Below are 17,916 nucleotides of genomic sequence, written 5' to 3'. Positions count from 1 at the left end.
TATGAGTATGGATATACCTGCTTTCTTTGGGTATTATTTGCTTGAAGAATCATTTTCCAAACTTTCACTTTGAGTCTACTTTCGTCCTTGTAGCTTAGGTGTGTCTCTTGAAGGCAGCATATGGTTGGGTTTTGCTTTTTGATCCAATCTGCTACTCTGTGTCTCTTTATTGGTGAGTTCAACCCATTTACATTTAGGGTAATTGATGCTTGAGGATTTCCTATAGCCATTTTGTTTTGTTTTCTGGTAGCTCTGTGTCTCCTTCAGTTCTTCTCTTTTGTGTTCCTGTCAGTTGTTTTTGTTTGGTGGTATTCCATACTTCTCTCTCCTGTTTCTTCTTTTTTTAAGCTATGTTTCAATATTGGTTTTTGCCATGGCTAGTTACCATTAAGTTATTAAGAGAAAAGTTTTCATATACATGAGTCTTTTGTTTTATGAGTGCTTCTGCACTCAGTCTTCCTTTGCTGCTGCAGATCTTTATCCTCTCCCCTTTTGTTACAGATTATCCTTATTTTTATTGCCAACTTGTTGAAACTTTTACTTGTAGGTTTGATTTAGTTTATTCTTTATATCGTGTAGAATAACTTTGAGTTTTTCCTGCAGTGGGGGTTTTCTGGTGATAAATTCCCTCAGCCTTTGTATGACTGGAAAACATTTTTATTTCTCTTTCATATTTGAAGGATAGCTTTGATGGACATAATATTCTTGGCTGTAAGTCCTCTTTCAGTACTTCGAATGTTTGGGTCCACTCTCTTCTGGCTTGTAGTATCTGCTGAGAAGTCTGATGATAACCTAATGGGCTTTCCTTTATAATGTTTTCTTCTTCTTCCTAGCTGCCTTGAGGATTCTTTGTCATTGATTTTTGACAAATTTATTACAATGTGCCTTGGAGGTCTTTTTGGGTTGAGGTAACTTGGCATTCTGTTTGCTTCTTAGATTCAAGGATCTGACTCTTTCCACAAGCTTGGGAAGTTCTCATCAATTACTTGTTTGAATAGGCTGTCCATTCCCTTCACCCTTTCTTCTTCTGATATACCCATTATTCTTAAATTGCTCTTTCTGATGAAGTCAGTCAATTCTCATAGAGCTCTATCATTTTTTAAGTTCATGTGTCTCTTCTTCTCTCTGTAGTATCTCTAGTTGCCTGTCTTAGATGTCACTGATTTTCTCCTCTATCTGGCCTGTTCTATTAGCTAACATTGGTATCTCAGTTTTCAATTCATGTATTTTATTCATCTGTTTTTAAAGTTTCAATCTCCTTGGTAAAGTACTCATTTTGTTCATTTTGTTTTTTGAGCTCATTAAATTGCCTATCAGTGTTTTCTCACATCTCATTGAGTATTTTCAGAACTTCAATTTTAAATTCTCTATTTTTTAACTTCAAGGTTTCCATGTGATTGAAAATGCTTTCTGAGAGATTACATTCTTTCTGAACTTCGTCTCTTTCTTGTGTAGCCACAGTATTCGTTTTCTTCTTCCTTTGGTCGATTCCTCACACAGGTCTTTATAGGCAAGCCTGTGAGTCCAGCTGCATTATAGCTCTCCAGTTTGTTGAAATTTCAAGGGGAGAGATCAAGGGTATCTCTCATGCCATGTTACTCTAACATCATTGCTATATTTCTATAATTCAAACTATAGTTCATATTTAATTCATTTGCCTCTCTTGTTTTAATTATGATTTAGAACTATCCTTTTCTGGATCTTCTTCCTCCTCACTAACCCATTTGTAGAGTTGTACCTATGTTTCTTGGTTTTTAAGCTTATGTAAAAATCACTAGGATAATAAAGGATAAGTGGAATAACAAAGGATAAAATTGACTCTATATGAATACTAATATTCTTTATGATAGCAACAACTGGAAACAATCTATCCAGCATTAAGCAAATTATGTGAACTATAGCATACTCAAGCAAGGGAATACAATGAAGAGTAAATGTAGAGTCCTATACTTTGTGAAACAGAAAGTCATACTTTATTAAGTGAGATAAGCAAGTTAGAAAACAGTAGACAGAGAAGGTATAGAATGAAAAGATATTCCAAAATATAGTTTTTAACTTCTGGATATGATTGAAGTCATGTTTTTATTTTGTATATCTCTGAAATTTCCATCATGAACTATTTTATTTTAAAAACTAAATGTTTTAAACTTGATAAAACAAAAGTAAAAATTAAGTTAAAAATTATACTGACTAGACTGCAAAGGCCTATTGAGGAGACTGTGTTCAGAGAGACATGCATATAAAAAAAGACATACACAGTAAGCAGGAAAGCCTGTCAAAGTCAGAGGTGAGGCTTACCTTTAGGCCAGCTGCTACGTGAGGTGGGGTGTCCACAATATGCCGGTCATCTGAAGAGCCTCCTCGCTTTAGGTCGATTACTGGGGCAAGGACTGTACTTTGTTTTGTTCTCTGGCTCTAAAATCATTGAGGAACAAGAGTGTACCAAAGCTTCTAATTAAAATTCATACTATTTGTAACAAAGCTTTTATTTTGGGGGGGGGTGTCTGTAACAAACTTTTCAGACACAAAAACCATAATCTTAAAATAGCCCTTTAATTTAATTACTGCTATAACCACATACCAGTTTCATTAGCCTTTTCTTTTAACAACACAAATTTCCTCCATTGTGAAAAGTTATAATAGTAAACTTGGTCAGTTTTACTTAAATTTGGATGTGAAATCAGCTCTACAATGGATTTTCCTTTGACCAGGAGGGCAATTCAGTAACGCCACATTTCATTCTGACTAGCCTGGATCTTTCACAAGAAATGTGTAATTTTATATCCTGGGCTAAAGATACTTGTGGTTTAGAGGTTTTCCCCTCTCAGTAGAATATAAAATTCTACCCTGTCTCTTATTATGAACTTCCAGAAAAATAATTTTTTAAGATAACATGATCATTCATATACTATCAATCACTGTTAACACTTTACCATATTTGTTTTACCCTAGACCTGTATTTTATGCAGAACCATCTAAAAGAAATTTGGAGACACCAGGATACTTTATCCTTTACTTTTTGGGTAGTGAGTGAGGTTTTTTCATGCTCACTGACCCCTGGGAGTGAGTTTTTTTCCAAAAAGTGAAATTAGTTCCAGTTTCAGTTTTATTAACTTAAAATCATGTGTGTTTAATAACCAATTTATGGAAACAAGAAAAACATACATTTGCCTTTTTTTTTCCTTGAAGTTGGAAATGGGGAGGCAGTCAGACAAACTCCCGCATGCAGCCGACCGGGATCCACCCGGCATGCCCACCATTTTTTTAATGTTGCCATCATACATGTATGATTGTACTCAGGATGGTCAGGAGGCATGGGGATGTACATGAACGTTCATACTACTTAAAGGGTTAATCTCCTAAAATTATGGCCATTCTTTTTTATTTTATTTTTTTTCTGAAGTGAGAAGTAGGGAGGCAGAGAGACAGACTCCTACATGTGCCCGACTGGGATCCACCCGGCATGCCCACCAGGAAGCAATGCTCTGCCCATCTGGGGCGTTGCTCTGTTGCAACCAGAGCCATTCTAGTGCCTGAGACCGAGGCCATGGAACCATCCTCAGTGCCCGGGCCAACTTTGCTCCAATGGAGCCTTGGCTGAGGGAGGGGAAGAGAGAGACAGAGAGGAAGGAGAGGGGGAGGGGTGGAGAAGCAGATGGGCACTTCTCCTGTGTGCAAATCAAAACTAACATAAAACTTACAAACATTTTAAAACAAATCAATTTTTAAAAATTAAAAGGAAGAACATGACTTGTTAATAGTCTTCCATTTGGCGTGGTTGGGTGGTTCAGTGGATGAAGCATCAACCCAGTACACTAGATCGCAGGTTTGACCTCAGGTCAGGGCACAGAAAAGAAGCAATTACCAAGCACACAACTAAATGGAACTGAGTGGAACAACAAGTTATGTTCCTCTGTCTCCCTCTCCCTTCCGACCAACCCCCTTCATTCCTCTCCCTCTCAAATCAACAGAAAAAAATATAAAACTTTAAAAATTTCCTTCCTTTCATGTGGAATGAAAGCTTACTTTAAAAAGACAAAATTCTGTTTCTCTAAAAATAAGTAACTGGAATAAAAACTTAAACCTTATAATGATGAATGTGAAAAAGACAAAAACTCTAATCAATAGAATTCAAAAAACAAATTTAAAGACAGGGTTGCTACTCCTAAAAACCTTTTACAATACTGAGCAATCAAATATAAGTGCTTCAATATAAGTATCTATTGATATAGTGAAGAAGAAAAATAATCCCAACTTAAAAAACCTACTTATTATGGAAAATTCAAGCAAAATTAAAGAAAATGGTGAATGAATTCTTAAGTCTCTATCACCAAGCTTAAACAACTACTGACTGACTCATGGCCAATGAATTCATGTATATCCTTATCTCCCTGCCTCAGACTGGAATATTTTAAAGTAAATGTCAGAAATTACATCAATTATCAGTAAATATTTCAATGTGAATCTCTAATGCATTTTTTTTCTCAAATTTTATAGCCTCCTTCCCCTTAAGGAACCTTTTAATACATTTTCCCGTACCCATAAAATTTTAATACCACAGATATACTATGTATCTGTCTGTTTATGTACTTAATGTATATTTGTTCTTTATACATAAACAGAGCAAGCTTTTTATTTATCCTGTTAGGACCAATATTTGTCCAATTTGGAAGGATGCTGCCTCCATTGGAGATGCATGCTTTAAAACATAAAGGCCCTTAAAATAGTAAGCAAACCATAAACCAATCCATTCTCATTCCTAAACTTATTTGACAGTAACATTTTAACATCAAATATCCAGTGGGCAACTATGTTTCATATTTTACATGCTGAATAATTTCAAAAATGTTGCTAATCCCAACCTGTATACAATAGAAACAAAAACAATGATCCCCCAGACTACACACACCTGGCACATTCACAACCGATCTGAGCCCTCATGATGCATACACATTAATATAGCTCAGTAATAACTACAGAGCTTCCTTTCTCAAGGTGCTGATTCCAAACTACCTACAACAGCAGGAATGCTACCCAAAATGCAAAAATGCAGACTACTGGGGTCCCAAGCCAGAGCCAGAATTTACCAGGATATCAGGAATATGGCTACCGAAGCAATGTTTTAACCAAATTCTCAGTTACTTTAGACATATGTACTAAAGTCTGAAGAACTGTAAACTGTATCATGCTAGAAACTAAGAGTACTGCCTTTCTTTTCTGGAATCTTTGAAATACCGCATTTCCCCATGCATAAGACACACCTTGTCCCGAAAATATTGGAGTCTAAAAACTGGGTGCGTCTTATACAGTGGTTGTAGTTTTTTACTTGCATTTCCCGCTTTTTCGCGCTTGTTTTTGTGCTTGTTGTTGACTACAGTGATTCGTTATTAGACACATGAGGACAAGCTAATGGATGGAAGTTTTGACAGTGATGAGGAGTTGTATGAATTTTATGATGAATAAAACTTGAGTTCAATAACTTTATGTAGTACATTTTTTTTCAAATTTTGGGCCCCAAAATTAAGGTGCGCCTTATAAATGGGAGCGTCTTATACATGAGAAAATATGGTAGTTCTATTCCCAGGAGTCAAGAGAAGCAAAATGACCTTAAGCTCCTTATTCTATTTTACAAAGAGCCTCTCTCCCCATAAATCTTTAAAATGTTTAAGTCCACATAATTAATAAAGGCCATATATATATATATATATATATATACACACATTAGCAAGAGAAACAGGGAGAGAGAGACAGGGATAAAGACAGACAGACAGGAAGGGAGAGAGATGAGAAGCATCAATTCTTCCTTGCAGTACCTTAGTTGTTCATTGATTGCTCTTATATGTTCCCTGACCTGGGGCTCCAGCCAAGCCAGTGACCCCTTGCTCAAGCCAGCAACCTTGGGCTCAAGCCCATGACCTCAGGGTTTTGAACCTGGGTCCTCACCATTCCAGATTGACGCTCTATCCACTGTGCCATCACCTAATCAAGCTAAAACCATATTACTCTCAATCTGAGGAGGAACCTGCTCTGTATACTTCTGCTTTCACACTGCGGGCTTATCTTACCTTTGCTTGAGTGAGAGCTGCCTTCTTCACCTGCAGCTGAGACTGAAGAAGTTTAAAGTTTTTGGACCAACCTTCTGTTTTTGAGTCACTGGTCTCCACTCCTAGGTCATCATACAGGGACATCTTTTCAGTTTAAAGCTGAAAGGCAAGGGTGGGGGCTTAAAAAATGGAATATACAGTAAAATATTAAAATCTTATTTTCAAGGAATTTTAGAGGTAAAATGTATTAAAAGTGATCCCCTAGTCCAGCAACCTTCAGCAACAGAAGCCAAGATATCTGATATCACCAATTACTGCCCTTTCTAATATGCATATTTTATTTAAAAAATAACCTTCTAGAATTAAAAGTTCATGAGTGAAATTGGTCTGTTCTACAGCATGAGCTAAAGATGGAACTTCTAGATTGAGGACACTATTACTTACATACATCAAATTTAAAAAATGTATTTGGTCTCAACAGCAAAAAGTAGAAGCCTTACAAAAATACTATGTTCATTTAGCACAATTAGGTACCCTTTTATAGAGAAAAAAATTAAACATATGCTTAGAACTTAAAAAAAATTATCTCAACCCTGGCCAGCTGGCTCAGTGGTGGAGCTTTGGTCTGGCGTGCAGAAGTCCCAAGTTCGATTTCCAGTCACAGCACACAGGAGAAGCGACAATCTGCTTCTCCACCCCTCCTCCTCAATCTTCTCTTCCCACCCACCCCCGCCCCCACTCTGGCAGCCATGGCTCCAATGGTCCCAGCAAAGTTGGCCCTGGGCATTGAGCACGGCTCCATGGCCTCGCCTCAGGCACTGAAATAGATCGGCTGATGGAACAGCACCCCAGATGGGCAGAGCACTGCCTGGTAGAGGGCTTGCCAGGGCACATGTGGGAGTCTGTCTGTCTCCCTGCCTCTAACTTAAAAAAAACAAAAAAACTCACAGAAATCCAACCAAATGCTGTATTTACCATATTTCCCCATATATAAGTTGTACCTTTATTTTTGAAAAAATTGGGGCCTAAAAACTGGGTGTATCTTATACAGTGCTTGTAGATTTTTCCACTTGCATTTCCCGCTTTTTTGCACTTGTTTATGTGCTCATTATTGAAGACAGTGATTCCTTATCAGACACAGATGAGGACAAGGTAATGGATGGGAGTTTTGACAGTGATGAGGAGCTGTATGAATTTTATGATGACTAAAACTTGAATTCAATAATTTTATGTAATACATTTTTTTTTTCAAATTTCGGGCCCCACAATTAAGGTGCATCTTATACATGGGGAAATATGGCAATTATTGCTTTTTGAGGGAGAGTAGTGGGTTATATCTTAAATATTGTGACTTCCTCATGGCATTGGTTACAAAGAGATAATCACTACACATTATCCCTGCAGAATAGAGAAATACAAGACAATAAAAATAAAGACAACAATAGTTAACATTTATTAAACCTTACCAGCCCAGTGTGGTGGTAAATGCACTATTTGCTGTAGAAACGTTGCCCTAGGTTTACAGATGAGGAATTGGGTGGGACTTCAGAAAATAAATCTGCCCCAGGTCACAATGGGAAGACTCACTTCAAACCCAATCAGGTGAACTCCACAGCTTTTGCTAGAAAGTGTTACCTTTTAAAAAAACCTCAACATTCTGAAACCCACACGAACCACTTCCTAGGATAAGAAATCAATCTTCCTCACAGATGGAAAAATTTTTTTGGTTGAAATCCCTAAATTGCAAAGAAATGCTTAGCATAGGTAGATTCGTATTTATGAACACATTCCAAATATCTGTCAGTTCCCAGGCCTAGACAGCATTCTGCCATAGAAACCATGTTATACAAAACCTTGTCCACCTGCACATGTCTCAGGAAAAGAAAGTGATATAGACAAGAAATAAAATATTAATACCCCTCCCATCTGACTTGGGAGTTACATCTGACTTGGCAAAAATTTCTCTCTTACATCTCTACCCTTCTACAACTAGTCTTCTAAGACCCTGCTGCCCCAACACTTTGGTTCCACTCTGTGGGATGGGGGTGACAGGGGTGAATATCAACTTTCCTCTTTCAGAACTGCTACTCTGGTTTTGAGCAGTGTAGCTCTCTGCCTGGAAGTCAGGGCCCCATGAAACTGTTGCTGTTTAATATTTGAACTCTCAGATTACCTAAAAGCTCTGTTCTGATGTCTTTTTTTTTCCTTTTTTTTTTTTTTTTTTTTTTGCGGCACAGACAGAGAAAGTCAGAGAGAGGGACAGATAGGGACAGACAGACAGGAAAGGAGAGAGATGAGAAGCATCAATTCTTCATTGCAGCTCCTTAGTTGTTCATATGTGCCTTGACTGGGGGGCTACAGCAGACTGAGTGACCCCTTGCTCAAGCCAGCGACGTTAGTCTCAAGTTGGTCAGCCTTGCTCAAACCAGATGAGCTCACGCTCAAGCTGGCGACCTCAGGGTCTCGAACCTGGGTCCTCCACATCCCAGTCTGACACTATCCATTGCGCCACCGCCTGGTCAGGCTGCTCTGATGTCTTAATGAAAGGTCCCCAAGGTAGCACAGGCGCAGGGTGAATAAATCAGAGCCCAGGGTACTTACTGATGGCTGATTGTTCCAATGAATCACCTGAAAATCCAAGAATGCCTACACATTCTCCTCAACACAGCTTCTCTGACAACTCACCCGCTTAGCTGAGAGCAGCACGGACAATCTCCTAGAGAGCATATCAAACAGGGAAATGCCCACTGCCTTCAGTGCCAAAGTGAACATTCTATTCAGGAACTTGGCAATGCCTTGTCATATTAAGCTTGAGTCACTGAAGCTACAAAATAAAAAGGAATGAACTCCATTTTTAAATTAAGTATGGCTGAAATACAACCTTGTCTTCAAAGCTTAGAAGGAATCACCCTGGAGTCTACTTCCCTCTAGCCCACCTAGCATTCAAAAACATATGTAGATGTTAACTTAGATAAGATATCCTTAAACTTTAGCTTAACACTGTGCTTCTCAAAAAAAAAAAAAAAACACTTCAGAAATGACCATGCATCTATCATTCACCCTAGTTTAATTTTTTGAGCCTTCTTCATCCAACCAATCACAAAACCAAAGCCTAGTAAAAAATATGGGTTCATCTGTTCTTTCTTTATTCTTATAAAGGCAAGGGAAGATTAGCATATTTTGGGAAGCAAATATAAATGCTTTCTGGGAAATTCAAAACATAAATATAAATGATCAAAATTTGTTTGCAACCCAAGTCCACTTTACTTCTAATATCTATTCATAAAATCTTGAGAATTTCGTCAAAGACGGTATTTACAAATGTTAGTGCCAATGAAATAGGTTAATGAAATGCCCACAAACTATGAAGGGAAAAGATTGGCTTATTTATTTTTGCATCTCCAATTTATGGCACAAAGTAGGTATTTAATAAACATTTGTTTGGCCAACAGATATATGAAAAGATGCTCAGCTTCATTAGTTATTAGAGAAATGCAAATCAAAACTACAATGAGATACCACCTCACTCCTGTTAGATTAGCTATTATCAACAAGACGGGTAATAGCAAATGTTGGAGAGGCTGTGGATAAAAAGGAACCCTCATTCACTGTTGGTGGGACTGTAAAGTAGTACAACCATTATGGAGGAAAGTATGGTGGTTCCTCAAAAAACTGCAAATAGAACTACCTTATGACCCAGCAATCCCTCTACTGGGTATATACCCCAAAACCTCAGAAACATTGATACGTGAAGACACATATAGCCCCATGTTCATTGCAGCACTGTTCACAGTGGCCAAGACATGGAAACAACCAAAAAGCCCTTCAATAGAAGACTGGATAAAGAAGATGTGGCACATATACACTATGGAATACTACTCAGCCATAAGAAATGATGACATCAGATCATTTACAGCAAAATGGTGGGATCTTGATAACATTATAAGGAGTGAAATAAGTAAATCAGAAAAAAACAAGAACTACATGATTCCATACATTGGTGGAACATAAAAATGAGACTAAGAGACATGGACAAGAGTGTGGTGGTTACCAAGGGTGGGGGGGGGGGAGGGAGGACATGGGAGGGAGGGAGGGAGAGAGTTAGGGGGAGGGGGAGGGGCACAGAGAACTAGATAGAGGGTGACGGAGGACAATCTGACTTTGGGCGAGGGGTTTGCAACATAATTTGATGACAAAATAACCTAGACATGTTTTCTTTGAATATATGTACCCTGATTTATTAATGTCATCCCATTACCATTAATAAAAATTTATTAAAAAAAAATAATAAACATTTGTTGAAATATTGATATTCAAATAAAGTCTATTTAGCCACTTCAATCACCAGTGAAACTACAAAATGCCCACAGCTTCCACTGGAAAGATTAGGCAAAAGGTTGTAGAAACGGATGGTGGTAATGGTTGCATAATGTGAATGTACTTAACACCAAACTACTGTGCACTTAAACATGGTAAAAATGGCAACTTTTACATTATGTATATTTTACTACAATTTAAACAAATGGGCAAAAGGGATGGAAGAAGCTGCACTGGGTGGGGGGTGAGCTAACAGACTGCTGTTTAATTAACTCATACATTTCCCACCCAGAAAAATCATCTCTCATAGAAATATTTCCCCAAATTTTGGGGTTAAAGAAAACCAAGCAGTGTAGAGGATCTGGCTCCAACAGAGTTCTTTCATCAAAGAATCCAATATTTAACAAAGATTTCAGGGCTGAATGAAGGAGGTTTCAAAAGACCTCATACTTCTGATTCCATTTCTAAAATTGCAAATGGTTTCTTGACAACTCCATTTGATTTGCTCTGATCGGTAAGCTTCAGAAATCATTATGCAGAAAAATCTTATGTTAATTTAAAGTTCCTTTCCTTTATTCTCAAAACCTTCAAAAACAAACTTTAAATTAGAACTGATGACATCTTAGCATTATCTGCTAGTTTCTACAACACAGTGCTTATAAATGAGATTTCTGAATCACTGTAAATACAGAAGTCAGCTGTCTCGTTTTTACTGAACTTTAAATTCACAGAACTGCATTAATCACAGCAACAACACATTCATCATCCATCCACGCAATATGGCCTGCTTTTAATTAATTATTGTAATGCTACAAGCACTAATCAGTGACTTCAACACCCAATCCAAAAGAAAGGATTAGAACAAGAACCTCCACTCACTCCATATGAAACTCTACCCCCCAATCCCAAGTCAGGTGATTTCCCTGGCCCAGGAATGAGCAGCAACCTGAATCCCACTCTTAATAACTCCTTGCTTTCCTCCTTTTATATAATTTATTTACATAGCTTTACTGCATCTATTCCTTAAAAAATGTGTATATGTTTTACAAAAGCTGTTTTAAGCACTTATAAAAATACCATAGTTAATTCACTCATTCTCCCCACTGCATTTAACCGCTGAACAGTCAGAACCTGACCTTAATTCACAAATGAGCTGTTACCTCGATCAGTGTTTTTCAACCACTGGTCTGCAGACCAGTACAGTCCCCCAGAATTTTTTTTTTTTTTTACAGGGACATAGAGAGAGTCAGAGAGACGGATATACAGGGACAGACAGAGAGGAACACAGAGAGATGAGAAGCATCAATCATCAATCATCAGTTTTTCGTTGCGACCTTAGTTGTTCATCGATTGCTTTCCCATACATGCCCTGACCTTGGGCCTTCAGCAGACGGAGTAACCCCTTGCTTGAGCCAGTGACCTTGGGTCCAAGCTGGTGAGCTTTTGCTCAAACCAGATGAGCCCGCACTCAAGCTGGCGACCTCGGGGTCTCGAACCTGGGTCCTCTGCATCCCAGTCCAACCCTCTATCCATTGCGCCACTGTCTGGTCAGGCCCAGAAATTTCTTGCCAGTCCATGAAAGAGTTAAACATCTTGATGTTGTAAGAAGATTACAGACCCAATGATCTCAATCAAATTCACTTATGCTCAGAGCGATCGCCACTTACCCTGTATTATCAATGAAAATATTATTAAGGTTGTCTTAGACATCTTTGGAGCATGTTCAAACAACTTTTTGCACCATGCAGAGCATTTACGAATCATGAGCAATAAAAAAGCATTCAGACAAACTCTACAGTATTTAGTGCATCGTACATATGGAGTTGGGAGATCAAGCACCAGCTTGTATTTTGCTGCACTGTTATGCAAGGTGTGTTGCACTGTTACGCACGGTAAGATAAAACTCCATTCGTTGTGTGTTTCTATTTCCAGCCAACTAGGTCACTGGTCACCAAGAGTAAAAAGGTTGAAAACCAGACTTGGATGATATAACACACTTATTTCATGAGGTCTTGTGCCACATAATAAAAGTAGCACTTTCTAATATTTAAATTTACCTTAAGAAGCCAGGATCAAATGCAAATACAATTAACTGATTTTTATAACTTAAAATATCTGCTATTTACTTCTTATTATAACACTACCTTTTGATCGACATATCTTTCATATATACTCCATTTAAGAAGAAACACAGTATAAACATGGTTCTGCTAGGACAATAACTTTTCAAGACTATACCTAAACTCCTAAATTGACAATTTTATTTTTTGGCAATGTTTGTTTGTTTAAACATGCCCCACTGGCAGCAAAAAGAACACGGAAGAAGTCTTTTTAGAAGTATCCCACCCACTCATCTTTCTAGTGCATTTTGAAGCCTTTGGTGGCTACTACTCACACATAAATCTCCAATCTGTTTCTCCTGAACTAAGTTGGATCAGGACTACTTTTACATGCTGTACCTCCTACTGGTCGACACATCTGTCTCTCACTATACAGTAAGGCCCTTAAATATAAGGGCCGTTTTTGCCTTCATCCATGTATCTCTAGCTAGCACTATGCTTAGAACATTGTAAGCACTTCTAAATGTATAAGTGAATTAATGGGAAATGTTAATCAGCTACTTAAGTCATATTATTATGAAACAATAAGATCTGCCTTTTAAGGATATTAACTTTGGTAGGTGGGATATAAGTATACTAAATTTTAAACAGTATACTATAATTAATGGGACAAAAAATACAACTAATAAGTCAAAATAATAATAAGTGAAAGTTTGAATTCTGAGCACCTCATGAAGCAAGCGTGGTAAGAAGAGATCTTAACACTGAAGGTATTCATGCATCATGAAGTGAAAATGAAGTCTAAAGAAGTCTATGGGAAGTATATACCAACAGAAAGGAAGAAAACTATGAGTAATAGTGCATATTGATGTCCACAAAAAATATAGGTGACACAAGGCATCTATCACATGAATGAGATTTATAGTTACTTTTAAATTTTTTCCTTATATCTCCACCTCTGACATCCTTGTTAAGGTTTAGTATTTCCATCAATTCTCATAGGCTTGACCATTACCAAAATGTCAAGGGATGAAGTATATTCCAAAGTCCGTAAGAGTCACCTGTAATTTAGGCATATAATAGAAAGTCCTTCAAAATTTACTATTATGAAAGACTTGAGGGATTACTAGTGCTGGACCACCTGTTACATGAAGATAATTTAAAACAAATCAAGTAAAAAGAAATCCACTTTATAAAGTTATATTTGGGTACATGCAACATTCTGCCCCAATTCTTCTTTTCCATAAAGGCTACCTGGAGTCATCACAGAACTCCACAGCAGAATAGCTCTTCACTGTTAACACTGCTATAGCACCAGGTTATATTGTTTCTATCTTGCAGTCTATTCTAAACTGTAAAGCACTCAGCACATTTCTTAATAAAATTCTAAAAATAAAACACCCTCGGTTTAAGTTACTAATTTATTACCCCATACTCCCTGAATATTCTTATTATAGTCAAAATGTCTGCAGCCTTTACGCTATAAAAATGTGGAAACTGAGCTGCAGCCTTTAAAAACTCCACCTGCTGCTGGAAGATCCATTCCTCACCCACCTGCATATGTGCATGATTTTGTCCTTTATCCAGAATATATTTCCCATCCACACGCTTGGTTCTACCAATAAGTACCTTCAGCGGCTCTCCTCTACTGACTTATCAAAGAAACTTTTGATGGCTCCAAGACCTTTTGATGGGGCCTGACTACCTCTCCTCAAACCTCTCTGCCTTACCTGAGGTTCCCAGAATGCACTACGGTGTTTTTGGCAGCAAAGGCTACCTTTACACTTCCTTCCTCTGCAGGGAACTTTCCCCCCCACTTTCCCCCATCTTGCATACCTAACAAAACACTCCAAGACTCAGTTATAAGCATCACTCTTTTTGGGAAGCATTTCCAGACTCCACACTAGTCCTTCGGATCAATCCAGGCATGTGTTTTCTATGCAAGTTTCCTTACAGACCAGACTCCGCCAGCAGGGATCTCGCATCTGCTGTTCCTAACATATGGTCTGGAGAAGAGGTGACGCTCAAAAACTGTTTGCTGTTTGGACATCAGAGCTTAAACACTGCTTTCAAAGGACAAGGACCAAGGTAACAGCGGAATCTTATCTTCCGTCACCTGCCCACGTCCACCCCGCCCCGTCTTTGAGAGAGAGGCATTTCTGGAGTTCTGCGGCCCAGGAAGCTTCCTCCTCTCTGCTCCCTGGGTCTCGCACGGGTGCAAGTGTGCTGGGCCACAGGTGATCCAGCAACTTTTTCAAAACATGACCAACGGGCAAAAGAAACGTCTCGGGTTCCAAGGAGACGGTAGATGAGAAAAAAAGAACGGGAAGCAGAGAGGAAGAGTTCGAAGCCTTGGTGACCCGAGGTAAATAAAGGAAGCGGCGACGGAGCGCAAAGGGAAACCCAGACGGTCGCCGGGGCCGGGGACCTGCCTGGAGTAGTCCTAGGGCGCCGGCGCCTCCGGGGACCGGCCCGGGACCTTCCATCCACGGCGGCGCGGCCTAAAGACACGACCTCGCGTTCAAAGCCCCTCGGGGAGGGAGGCGCTCCCGCCCTGGCTCCCCATCAGGCCACCCGTCCCGGGACTTACCCGGTCCTCCAGGCCGACTCTCCCCATGGGCCGCCGCGGCGCACCAAAGCCGAGAGGCCGCGGAGACGGAGAGCTGGACGCACTCGGCGTAAGCCAGCGGCGGTCGTGCTAGAAGCCGGCGCCAACCCCTACGTTAAGTCCGCAAGGCGCGTGCCGGCGCGGGGTCAGGGAGAGCGTGCGGCACGGAGAGAGACTCCCTGCGCGACGACTAGCAGCTGCCTAGTCGTCGCGCCCCCTGCTGGCGGGAGGACCGCACTTCACCTCCCCTCCTCCGGCGTCCTTCTTTTCTGCCAAGAGGTGTCGCAGTGCCACGAGTTTGTGAAATTTCGGACTTACGGGAGAGTTTGCTTTGACCCAAGGTGAGGAAGGAAAATGGTCCTGGCTGCAAAGATCTTCTTTGGAACCAACTGTGTTCTAATAGGAGAGGAGGGGAGAATCACTCGAGCCCCCTTCGTTCTCATTCAATTCAAAAGCATTCATCTTCATGCACAGTGCTGAACATAACCCCCAAAGGCAAGATGAGTGGGAAACTGCTGCCAAAGGAATGGCAAAAAGCGCTGAATTAAGTGTACGACTAAGCAAACACTAGATGCGGAGCTTAAGGTTGCATAAGTGTTATAACCATAAAGCCTCACAATTTAAAAACGATATAACAAAAGTTGGGAGGAAAAGAGAAAATGGGATTTTTTGTAAATATGATTTTCATATCTATAATTGGGGGTAAAATATTTCAAGTTGATAAATAGAGATTTAACTATACATCTTAGGACAAAGGCACATGCTGAGAAAGAATATAGTCAACTAAAATCGAGTGGTCAAGAAAAGGAGAGAAAAGAGAAAAGAAATAGAGTAAGGATTCAATAGACAATCTAAAGAAATAGATGATTAAGGACACCAGGTAACATTATAATTATTATGGTAACCCTGAACAAAAATACAAACCTTTCAAATGAGCAAAACACATACACACACCTACAGCAAATTAAACAAAATCACACAGTGAAATACTTTTTTAAAAATTACAAAACAGCATAAAAAAACAATATGACAGAACTAAGATCAGACACCTTACATGAGTAAACATAAATGTGCTAAATCAGCTGATTTTAAACATACAGTTTTACATTGGAGCACAAAACATAACACAACTCTGTGTTGTATACAAGAAAATATGTAAAATAAGGCGATTTGGAAAGTTTGAAAATACAAGAATAGAAAAGCTATATAAAGAATATGCAAACAGCCTAACCAGGCGGTGGCACAGTGGATGGAGTGTCTGACTGGGATGTGGAGGACCCAGGTTCGAGACCCTGAGGTCTCCAGCTTGAGCATGAGCTCATCTGGTTTGAGCAAGGCTCACCAGCTTGAGCCCAAGGTCACTGGCTCGAGCCACTCAGGGGCCACTCAGTCTGCTGTAGCCCCCCCCGCCCCCATCAAGGTATATATGAGAAATTAAGCAATGAACAACTAAGGAGCCGCAACGAATTGATGTTTCTCATCTCTCTCCCTTCCTGTTTGTCTGTCCCTATCTGTCCCTCTCTCTGACTCTCTGTGTCTCACCCACAAGAAAGAAAAAGAAAAAAAAGAATATGCAAACATAAAGACATCAGTGATCACAAACTTACTGCCACACAGGGTTGAATTTATGGCAGAAAGCATTGAGATTAAGAAAGACATTTTAGCCTGACCAGGTGGTGGTACAGTGGATAGAGTGTCGGACTAGGACGTAGAGGACCCAGGTTTGAAACCCTGAAGTCGTGGGCTTGAGTGCTGGGTTGCTTGCTTGAGCCCAAAAATCGCTGGCTTGAGCAAGGGGTCACTTGCTCTGCTGCAGCCCCCCACACCTGTCAAGGAACATATGAGAAAGCAATCAATAAACCACTATGAAGACTAAGGAGCTGCAACAAAGAATTGATGCTTCTCATCTCTCTCCCTTCCTGTCTGTCCTTCTCTCTGTCTCTGTCTCACACACACACACACACACACACACACACACACACACACACACAAAGAAGGAAGACATTTTTAGCCTGACCTGTGGTGGAGCAGTGGATAGAGCTTCAACTGTCAATGCTGAGGTCACAGGTTCAAAACCCCAGGTTTGCCCCATCAAGGCACATATGACAAGCAAATCAATGAATAAATAAAGAGAAGCAGCTAGGAGTTGATACTTATTGTTCCCCCACCCTTTTCTCTCCTCTTTCTGAAAAATCAATATATATAATCTTTTTTTTAAAGTGGGAAATTTTATAATCGTAAGGATTATAATTCACAATGAAGAAGACATAGGATTATCTATGCACTGAATAACAAAATTTTATTATTCAAAGAAATTATAAGCAAAGATTATAGAAGATATAAAGAGAATAAATAGAAATAATTGGTATAGTCTTTTCCAGATGAATGGCACAAGAGGAAAATAAGGTTAGAGTAGACCTAAAAATACAACAAATATGATAGATCTAATTAATATATCAAACTCTGTACCCTGACACAGTGATATCATTTCAAGTGTCCTTGGAACATTCAGAATTATTGGCCATATTTTAGGCCACAGAGAAAATTTTAATATATTCCAATAAGTAGAACCACATAGATAATATTTAATCACAATTTAAAAAATTTTCCAGAAATTAGTGACAAAGCAAAATAAATTAGTCTTGGAAAATTAAAAATTCTTAGATAACATTTGGATCAAACAGGAAAACAAAAAACAAAATAGATAATACCTAGACAAGTATAAAAATGAAAATGACATATCAGAACCCATGGAGTTTCACTAAAATAAGAGCAAAGTGTATGGTTTTAAATGACCGCAATTATTAAAAAGCTATGATAAATTAAATTAATTAAGCACTCATGTAAGAAATTAGAAATAGAACAAAATAAGCCTTTTGAAAACCAG

The 17,916-nt window shown here is 39.0% G+C and overlaps 1 protein-coding gene across 1 annotated transcript in view; it reads right to left on the bottom strand.

Annotated features, from left to right (window-relative positions):
* The window catches only part of RBM17 (RNA binding motif protein 17), a 39,733-nt gene extending 24,567 nt beyond the window's left edge, over positions 1-15,166 (bottom strand). Inside the window, exons 1-3 of the mRNA XM_066232579.1 lie at positions 15,012-15,166; positions 6,066-6,203; positions 2,299-2,415 (exon numbers count right to left, since the gene is read on the bottom strand). Of these exons, the coding sequence (XP_066088676.1) occupies positions 2,299-2,415; positions 6,066-6,188 (240 nt within the window). The 5' untranslated portion in view covers positions 6,189-6,203; positions 15,012-15,166. The remainder of the gene's footprint in view (positions 1-2,298; positions 2,416-6,065; positions 6,204-15,011) is intronic.
* Positions 15,167-17,916: the final 2,750 nt, after the last annotated feature.

Source organism: Saccopteryx bilineata, chromosome 5, assembly GCF_036850765.1.
Source record: "Saccopteryx bilineata isolate mSacBil1 chromosome 5, mSacBil1_pri_phased_curated, whole genome shotgun sequence".
In the NCBI taxonomy this organism is placed as follows: Eukaryota; Metazoa; Chordata; class Mammalia; order Chiroptera; family Emballonuridae; genus Saccopteryx; species Saccopteryx bilineata.
Note: the sequence above shows the minus strand (reverse complement) of the source record. Positions and strands in the feature narration are given on the sequence as shown.